The 10,863-nt window shown below is 34.5% G+C and overlaps 1 protein-coding gene across 1 annotated transcript in view; it reads right to left on the reverse strand.

Moving 5' to 3' along the window:
- LOC119838632 (fibroin heavy chain-like) overlaps nt 1–985 on the reverse strand; it is a 2,180-nt gene extending 1,195 nt beyond the window's left edge. Inside the window, exon 1 of the mRNA XM_038364652.1 lies at nt 5–985. Within this exon, the coding sequence (XP_038220580.1) occupies nt 5–985 (981 nt within the window). The remainder of the gene's footprint in view (nt 1–4) is intronic.
- Nucleotides 986–10,863: the final 9,878 nt, after the last annotated feature.

Below are 10,863 nucleotides of genomic sequence, written 5' to 3' on the forward strand. Positions count from 1 at the left end.
TTACAGCCATCCCAGCAGTAGGTGCATTTCCGTTATTACTGTTAACACCCATGCCAGCATTTACAGCCATTCCAGCAGCAGGTGCATTTCCATTATTACTGTTAACACCCATGCCAGCATTTACAGCAATTCCAGCAGCAGGTACATTTCCATGATTAGTATTAACGCCCAAGCCAGCATTGACACCTATTCCAGTGTTAGGTGTATTTCCTTGATTCATATTAAAACCCATACCAGCATTAGGTCGAACTCCAGCATTCGCACCAATTCCAATATTAGGCACATTTCCATTGTTACTATTAACAATCATGCCTGCATTAGGGCGCATTCCAAAATTAATACCCGCTCCAGCCCCAGGTGCCCCATTATTATTAGAGCCGGTCGCAGGATTCAATCCATTATTACCAGCCGTGTCAATTACAGGACCCTTGCCCGCATTATCACTTTCAGGACAAATAACAGTATTAACATCCATTCCAGGTGCAGGACCGATACCATTAATCATGCCCATTCCCGGACCAGGACCAACTTCATAATTTACGTCCATTCCACTCGGAGGAGGAATTCCATAATTAACGTTTATTCCTGGTGCAGGTCCTATGCCATTATTGATATCCATTCCTGTCGCGGGCCCGATCCCATAATTAACATTAATTCCTTGTCCCAATCCACTGTTCACTTCCATTCCAAATCCTGGGTCTAAACCAGAATTTATACCGATTCCAGGTGCAGGTCCTAGCCCACTATTTATACCCATGTTTATTTGAGGACAGGGTAAACCGCCTCCAAGTACAGGGCCGATCCCACCACCGATCTGGGCGGGGACCGAGGGGAATATAGCGAGAATGTTGTCCAATCCTATTCCATTTCCATAGCCCCCGATGACCGGATATCCTGCACCGTAAGCAGGTCTGAACTCAGGTCGATAAAAAAATCTATTCCTTATTCCTAACTTTTTCCAAAAGAATGGTTTAGCTTCTATCATCGCTATACACACCAAAATGCATATCTGTAAAAAATAATAAAAGTAAATTTGGAATCAAAATAATCATAAGTGAATATATCAAAATAATAATTAACAAACAAAGAGAAACCGGAATCAAAGCATTATAACATATATTTGTGCAACTTACTGTTTTCTTCATCGTTGTGCTCTAATTATTTCTTGTGCGTTGTTATCACTGTAAGGGATGGTCACTGAATGATGCTATACTCAATTATGCGCCAGTTTTATATTCATAAAATAATTCAAATCACTTCATTAGATATTAATAATTAATCAGATATGTTTATCACATTAACTAACGACCACCGCAGTACATTAATAATTACTTATTAACAAAGTAGATTATCCAGGAATTAGAGCCATTAACTATTATTAAAGCGCAATGATGCAATATTGATGATATTCGATTATATAGTATGAAAAATAGGCTAACAAACTTTAAAATATCTTCCGAAAATGCAGCTTTGTATTTACTTCAATATTTTGTTTCTGTTTTCTCTCTTACATTTGTTATGACCACATGAAGTAATCATAAACGAATACTCCGATATTTATGCGGCGTTTTAGTTAATGTAAATTTGGATGAGTTGATATGGATCATTTGCAAACAAATACAGAATGATATATTTTATGAAACGTGCTTCAGTTTCTACATTATATCATCTGTTTCCACACTGGACACTTATGTTTGCAATCAGCTTTATAATTTCAATGATATACGATATAATATTATAGAAAATAATAAATACGTAATATAATATAAAACTTATCTTTCATGCGACTCGTCTAATATACTGTTTAATATAATATTTAAATGATATTTTTTTATGAATATGCATTTATATAAAACTTATTATCTGCGAGGAATATTTCGAACATAAATTTAATCTTTGTTAGTACTAAGGATACAACTTGTAACTAGGCATCTATTATGCTTGTGCTATCACACAAAAGAGAGAAATAACTTAACTGATTACATTTAGCTTAATGGCTTGACTATCCTGAAAGTTAAGACTTTGTAGGATGCAACGATCTAAGGAAAACCATAATCTTTTGCGAAACAACTTCTACCGGAACAATAGTGTGGTAAGATGCTCTATTAAAAGTCCTTTTACAAGGCAAGTAGAACACAAATTAAACAGAGGGTCTCGGAGGAGGCTCTTATACATTTATTTAATACAAAAAGAATGTTATTGCGAAATGTTCAATAAATATTTTATTTTCACTGTTTGGTCCCGTTTCAATTAGCTGTGAAATTGAATGGAGCGCGACACGGCGTCACTGCGCGTCACGTCACGACAAGCGGGACACGCGGGACACGTGTCACGGCGTGTTACACTCGAGTGCGGCCTGACACGCTGCCCTGTCGGAGCCTGTACGATACTTAACTGCACTCTCTGAACCTGTTGAATTTCAAATGTTTAATGAATAGTCAAATCTGATTTAAAAGAGCTGACAATGGATAAAAAGCCTTCTTATATCGTATCGTAATATACAGATTTAAAACATACTACTATTTTACTCTAATATTTATTTATGTTTAGATTGCGTAAGATTCTGTCGCGGAGGGAGGGAACAAATCGAATGTTGCTTTTCAAACCTAGGTGGATGTAACGAAGTAACTATTAAGAATAATTTAAAAAGCTGAAGTTTTAAAACCATGGACTACATATTGTATTATTGAAATATAATATATTGCACCTGTACTGTAAAACATTTCCATGATAACATTTAAATACATAGTTTGTTATTTTCATAGGATTCGAATTCTTTGTTTTTAATATATCATTAAACATCCCTTTACCGTGCTATGTGCGATTTCCATTATTTTATTTAAAATACTTGAAAAATTACGTATACAGTGTCATTGAAATGTAGTGAGATTTATGTATGTAAGCTTTGCATAATAAGATCTATATTTCTTATTTGTACATTACAGCGGCTACAGTGCACGACTTCTCCCTAGGTATAACGAATTTATCGTAAATAGGCGTTGTTAAGTTCCAATGAATTACTGAGAATCAATTTAACCTTAAGACTAAACTTAACAGCGCAAACATTTATTATTTACGAAGGATTCCATGAAGATTAAGTCGTTATAGGAGTGGTTTGGTGGTTACATTACAGCAATATATGGACAGACAAAGGTCTTATTTTAATTCTGTCAAATAAATTGTCTATAATAATATATACACACATAACAGTCTGTGACTGTGAGTTGGGGAGCTGGAGGCCCGTTCTTCGCCTGTCTCCTTGTTTCTAGTAATTCAATCCTTTCTTTATCACTTTCCCCTTAAGGGCAGTTCATTCGGGGAGACTCTCCCTCTGTATTTATAGGAAGTGGTGATCGCTTACCATCAGGCGAACCAGCGCTACCCGTTATCGCTTATGGCATAAAAAAAAATTCTATCTGTCTAATTTTGTTGTGTACCGTGTTAATCTCAAAACAAGAACGTCGATTGAAAATCAAAAATATTCGTAAATTATATTATTATACCTGATTATATGTTATAAATCTGATAAAGTTTGCTTTAATAAATATCTTTTAACGTATATTAACTATACTTTAGCCCTTATTACTATTTTCCATTATTTAATCAAATATTTTAGAATTGCTTAAAATTATTACAAAACATTAAAAATTATTAAATTCAATCATTTTATTATAAATTACAATTATAGTTTTCTTTTTTATATTGACCTTACTCATATTATACTTTTGAAACGTGTGAAAATGAACAATTTGCCGAAAGATTCAGGGATGTAAGTCAGTGCGAGGCTGTCTACGCTCCGTGTTGAACCTCTCGCCTGCAATCGGTCCGCTACGATTCGTAGCAGTTCTACGGCGACACGCTACGGTTCCTGTAGCACGGTTACAGTTATCTGCTACGATAGTGTCAGTGTTCGCTGTTCACGCGTCTCGGTCCATTATTCAAACGACACTTAATAACAATTTTAAAGATATTAAATAATTATAAAAATCATCGCAATTGCACAAGATATTAAGGTAAGTTAGATTGTACTGAAATATTATGTATATTTGTATTGAAAAATTATCGTATTCTTATAAAAATTTTATTTATATTAAAAAAAAATATAGTACTTGAGTGTTATTTAAAATATTATAAACTTAAAAAAAGGCACGTTTAGTAAATATGTTATTTATTTTCAATAATTGTTAATGCAGAATTCAAAAACATAACGAGATAAATATTGATCTCATTGAAGCACATTATTTTGTGTAACAAGAAAACAAACAATTCAGAGAAATTTCTTTTACAAAAACACAATAATCTGTGTTGGAATGGGTTTCAAGCTACATAGCGGCAGAACTTTTGTGAAAAGTTATCACCGGCTAAGGAAATATAAGAAAAAGAAACAAGATGTTAACTTCTCATTTTCTTTTATTTGATATTCCTATTGAACGAAATATACATATCTTTAACAATATTGTTGTGAATTTATTTATGTTATAGCGGGTTAGTGAGCCGGTGGTTCGCTTGATGGCAAGTGATCATCACGACCCATGAATGTATGCAAAGGTAGGGGCCGCTACAAATGCGTTTCCAGCTTTTAAGGAGTATGGGACAGGGAAAGGATTGAGGAGGGGAACAATCGCGCCTCTGGCTCCCCCACTCGCCGAACGAAACACAGTAGCATGCTACTGTTTCACATCGATCTTCTGTGAGGATGTGGTACCTTCCCCGGTACGGGCTGGCCCAATTCGTGCCTAAGCGTGCTCGACTCCCACACTCAAATGTTAACTTCTCTTTTTCATTTTTTCGTCAATTCTTTTTAACGAAATATAGATTGGTTTAAACAATATATCCGTGGTATTTCACATAACTAAATTTTATAAGAAATACATGAATATTTCGATTCGACGCGAAATAATATTATTATGACTTAAAAAAAAGTCTGTAAAATTGCATATCCTTTAAACTCTCAGTATAATTAGGACAGTAATGATTTGGACAAAAGTACAGCGATTATTGAGAGAAAATTAACAACTGCCGGAGCAATTAATTTACAATATAAAGCTAACTCGACGTGTTTACGATGCAATGGTTAAAATTTAATGAGATTATTTTCTCTCTCATCTGAGCTATGGTCCTTAGATTATTGGACCCAGAAATGAGACCTACATAAATGATATATTAACTTTTTTGATTATTTTAACTTTACATAAATGCAAACAGGTTATAATTCACATTGGTTTACTTTTTTAAGAGTTTGATTTCAATCAATAAAACTAAACTGTACCTATGATTTACTTAAAAATAATAGGTACAGTTTAGTTTATATCTATTGTAGTATTCATGTCTTATATAAGGCATCGTATGATATATATTATTAACCTAATAAGAATCCATCTCAATTCCCGAACGTAACTTTGTTTCTGCTATGAACCTTTTATAGAATGTAATATATTCAATATTTTTAGTTGTTGTGTCGTATTAACTGTGATACTACAATATTTTAAACAGAAAACAGTTCTTTTTTTAATGTACGTAATGTTCTAATTTATAAAACACAAATAAGTACAAGACCGATTTTAAATATTATTTTAATATTATGAAACTGTATCTTCACTTAGCAACAGCCTACATATATTATTGTTTCTAATAGATTACCTTTCATGAAACCTAGGTACTCTTCGAACACAATTAACAATTTGTATATATTACCGTTATATGATATTTGCTATCGGCTTGCAATTACTGCTGTGCAATCGAACTAGCGCTTCCATTTAGGGTTGCATTTGTTTGTTTCGTGAAAATACGAGGCGGCGGTCATTAGTGCGGGAATAGAGAAGGCAACAAAAATTAAAAACAATTCATACAACTCTCAATGTCAAACGGTGATTTAATGAATTCGGCGATCCCGAGCTTAACGAGAAATGGAGTTTTGACAAAATTATGAAAGTTTTCGCATTATAAGGGTTCATTTGATGAAAGGAAAGATCCCTTAAACAGCCGCTTGTAAATTAATGTCTGTTCGTGACGAGACGGCAGGGCTCGGGTGTCACGCAGTTCTCTGCTTCTGAATACTTGCGATAATGATGGCACCTCTGTGATCTTTCCGGAGTCCACTGGAGAGTATCCGGTGCAGTTTCGACCACAGCTTGTGGTGCGATGTCACATTTAAAGCTACTGAAGCCAACTTCGATACGTTTAAGACAGTCGTCTTGAATGACACCGATTAGAAGCAGAGGACCTATGCAGACGCGAACCAGAAGCGGACCTAAACAGAAAAACAAAACGTAGTCTAACGTACTTTTTGTTTTTTCTGTTTCGTACGTTGATATAAAAATTTAATTTACATATGTACTTAGATACCTGAATAATAACAATTTAAAAGAATGTCAACTATAGACGCGAGGAGTTAATATGTGTGCTCAGTTCACAAAACAGTTCGTTTCGCCACATAAGCTGGCAACCATAACGCCTTCCCGACGTCGTGAGAGATGCTTTTTGTCGGATTCAGCGCGCTGTGAAAATATCTGTTTCAATGAATACTAGATCCGATAAACCAAATAAAGTTTCGCACTCGGCCTCTCAGCCTCGGCGCTGATGCTGAGTGGCGCTCTCTTGCAGTTAGCAATTTCAATTTATTGTTACGGTTGTTGTTTATCCAATTTTAATATATTTCCTTCATAACTGCTTTATTTTAAAACCTTTAATTGCTACAGATACGCACAGATAACAATGGGTTATTTTATACCGTACAATATTCGAATTTGATACGTGTGTTCAATTCGTACATTCCATTGTTCATATTCGACGCTTGCGATTGTGGAAATTATTTTCCTTTTATTTGTTCGTCTTGAATTTCATGTAAAGCATTAAAAGACAGAATCAAAGAATAACGACATTGGTTAAGCTTCCCATTTTTGCGGATTGTTCTCAATTTGGTCCCCGAAAGCGCTCGAAACGAAATATTTCATGATTAATTTATTGTTTCTTATGGTATTTACGGGAACCTCTCGGTATTACAATTAAAAATACAAGTCGAATATTAATAGCTAAGTAATATTTCCGATGGTTCCGAAAATTTTATCTTTTTCAATATTCGGTATCGTCGATAGCCGTTGGAAGTGCTTTCGGCATACACTAAATCAGAGAGCGGTTAGTATAGTTTTATTAGAATTTCATCAAAATGTTCCCATCCTAATGATCTTCGAGAGTGTAAGAGTGACAACAAAATTAGTTAATGACAACTTGGGTAAATATACCGTTGGACTGGACACGCAGTAGATTGTGAAAGTGTTCCCGCAGCCCCGGCAACCGCAGCGCGTCGTATGGGTCAGTCGGTAAGAATCCGACATAACACAAGGCTTCTTCCGTAGGAGCCATGGGGTGTATCATTAAATGCAAGATTTCCCCGCTTCGAAGGGAAAGGTATATGTATTATTTCAAACAAAGTACCATTTAAATTCAAACATTTTTTAAGTCACGTTAGACTTTTAAGAACCACTGGTAAATATATTTTCTACAGAAAAGAGCCGGGAGAAATCTATTTTCAAATCGTATCAATAAAAATGTAAAATAACAGTGACACAAAGCAGTCTGCGATTCTTCAGCGAACAATTGCAATAAATCAGGCGTGAAGATTTCCAATTCATACATTGTAACATTGATTTAAATCGAGTACCATCTGTAACGTCATGAGGAATTTCAAATCGGAAGTTCAGTTAAGCTATTATTGCCTCAGTACATATCATTCGCGGCAAACGTTTATTATGTTTGTCTATCAAAAATATACTACAATGAATATTTACCCAGACACTGTATACACGCACGGAACTGCAGAACGCATTATGAGAGTCGCCGGATGTGGCCGGAGTCGGCTCGGATATTGCGGAACTACTGCTGCTATTAAATAACTTCTGGAAGTGATAAACACACGGTATTTCATATATAATACACAACACGCGGCCCGCCCCGGCGACACATGCAAGTCGTTAATTATTATTGTGAATGTGTGCGTGGTTTCAAACTAAACATAATATTCTAACTAGACGTATCAAACGTAGCATAGTATATAATAGTTTTAGAATTACATGGTGTTGGAGCTCTTATAGGTTTGTCATTCTCTGCGAATATCGGTATCAACTTCATGTAGCAAGTCACAGAAGTTTTCCTTTTGTTATCATTAATAGTTATATCGGCTAGCATTTTAAAATTTCGCGATAAGAAGATGAAAGAATATTCACATTCAATGACAAATTAACTTTTTATAAATTTAGAGATTAGAAAATTTTAACGGATTAAACTAAACTATTTATTTATTATGAAAATTACCGATGTTTCAAACACTTTACATCGAGCGAGGGTAATCCACGTTTTAGCGAGATTAACGAACATTCATTGATTTTTATATATAAGAGAAGAAGATAAATACATTTACAAATTTATACATTGAAATATTTCGATCATTAAATCGGTTAATCAATCGTGACTGCGAAGATCATAAACAAGATCAACTGTTTTCCGAAACACATATTTTTACGCATCTTTTATGCGTTTATATTCGGTTACTAAAAAGTTTTAGTGTAATTATTGTAAAATCGAGAGCAATGTTAACTTGCCATTGATATAAAATATTAATATACTATATTAATAAGAACGATGTTTCCATAAGGACCTCGCGAAAAGCAAACTTAATCTGGTACAAATGAAGAAATTTTCGGTTATGCTTAATTAATGAGTCAATATACTTAGTGTGGCCGTGGGGCAACGTTTACTTTTCACTTATCTTGGGAGCTTGATTAAGATAAGAATACTTAAAGAAAGGTTCCACTCGACCGCTGGGTTACCTAGTTACCTACCGAAGCCAATATACTTGTTGACTTAAGTTTTGCGTATATATTTAGTGTTGTTATATAGTACTAGATTGCTTCGCTTGGTGTTTCTGGACATTTTTTAAGAAATTAAATGTAACGTTATCTGCGTTTGTAGAACTTTAAGCTCCATAGAGTGCAGCGCACCAACGGCGGGACAGCCTCTATAATATTATCCTTCTTATATTATAAACGCAAAAGTTTGTAAGAATGTATAGATGTTTGTAACTGTTTCACTCAAAAACCAGAGAGCGGATTTTGATTATATTTTGCAGTGATGTTATGTTATGTATCAGAATTACAGTGGTATATATAAGTTGACCAACGTGCCACAAGCTTTTAATAGTCACTAGCTGTGACCCGCGGTTGAAACCGCGTAAGTCCGTATCCCGTAGGAATATCGGTATAAAAAGTGCCTATGTGTTATTTCAGTTGTCCAGCTATCTACGAAGCAAAATAGTATTATTATTCACCAATAGATGTCAGGAAAAAAAAAAACACGAATAAAACACGAATATGACATTTTCTAAAAAAGATTCCTAGCTAGATCGATTTATCGCCCCCGAAACCCCCTATATACTAAATTTCATGAAAATCGTTGGAGCCGATTCCGAGATTCCAATTATATATATATATATACACAAGAATTGCTCGTTTAAAGATATAAGATATCGTAAAATTTATTAGCCTGATTTAATAAACTCTTATTTTGATTTATATTTCCTTGATAACAATTTCATCTACAATGTATTGTAGAATACAATGATATTATTTAAAGAGTCTAACATTTTGTTGTTGTTCAGCATGTTCGCTAAAAATCAACTTTGACAGTCTGACGTGAGTGATAAGGGTGTGTTTGTTAAATGCATACGCAACATATTTATCACATTATACTTTTTATTTCAGATACACAAATTCAGCAAGAATTCAGATAAAACCGACACGTTATCTCCATTTCTACATAATTCATATTATATCACGCTTGCTTCTCGGTAAGTCGGTACGCCGACTGTGAAACACCATTACATCATTCGGATATTGTTGAGCACATCATACTGTGATATCAACCGACGTCCCAAAACGAAGATGCTTCTTAATTCGACTGTATTTTTTTTGGCTTTGTTTGGCGATAACTTCTGTGTTTTCACCCGAATGTCGTGATTCCTTTTGTGTTTGCTAGGGAGTTGTTGTCATTTGGTGCCGTTTTAGAATTCGGATTGGAACTCCCGCCTGGGATCGCTGGTGAGATTTTTTGTAGAAAAAGCGATATTTTGCACACCTGATTGTATGCAATTAACTTTTTATTAAAATTAAAATTTACTTTACTTTTAAGACAATTTGACAAGTTTCTCCTACTTTCCGTGTGGGCCACAAGGCTGTAGCAGTCGGTAACACAGTCACACTTGACGCTCGCCGGCGCGGCGTGGCGCGGCGTGGCGTGGCGCACGCAACGTCACTCAATAACTATGCCCATATTATACTGCATCATTACTAGTACTGACTACTAACTAGTTCTAAACTCGAGAGCTGCTGACATAATATATTATTAACCAGTGTGGTTCCACAAACCGTGTATAACTAGCATGCTCTAATATTCATAAAATTAAGACGATATAAGATATATTGATACATATACATAATGATATGGTCTACCTCTCATTCTATAGATCCTATTTGTGTCCTTTTGGACGCTTGACTTTAAACAAATTCTAAGAAAAAAATATGGTAATTCAATCATCGTGAGGCACAAAATATAATTTTGAATATCGATGAGGGAATTCCAAGTTATACAATAATTTTTTCATTTATTTGATCTTTCAGATTTTATTATTTTTGACGCGTTGTGTATCTTCTAAGTTGTGTGAGAAGACAAAGGGAAAGTTTTTAATTAAATAATCAAGAAAGTAATTATGAAATTTTTCACATAAATGCCTTTTATGAAAATAAATTTTAATTTAAGCTTAAAGAAAAGGCAATTAGTTAAAAGCGCTTTGTGAATTGTTGAGCTTTGAGT

This window comes from Zerene cesonia, unplaced genomic scaffold (genome assembly GCF_012273895.1).
Source record: "Zerene cesonia ecotype Mississippi unplaced genomic scaffold, Zerene_cesonia_1.1 Zces_u004, whole genome shotgun sequence".
Lineage (NCBI taxonomy): Eukaryota > Metazoa > Arthropoda > Insecta > Lepidoptera > Pieridae > Zerene > Zerene cesonia.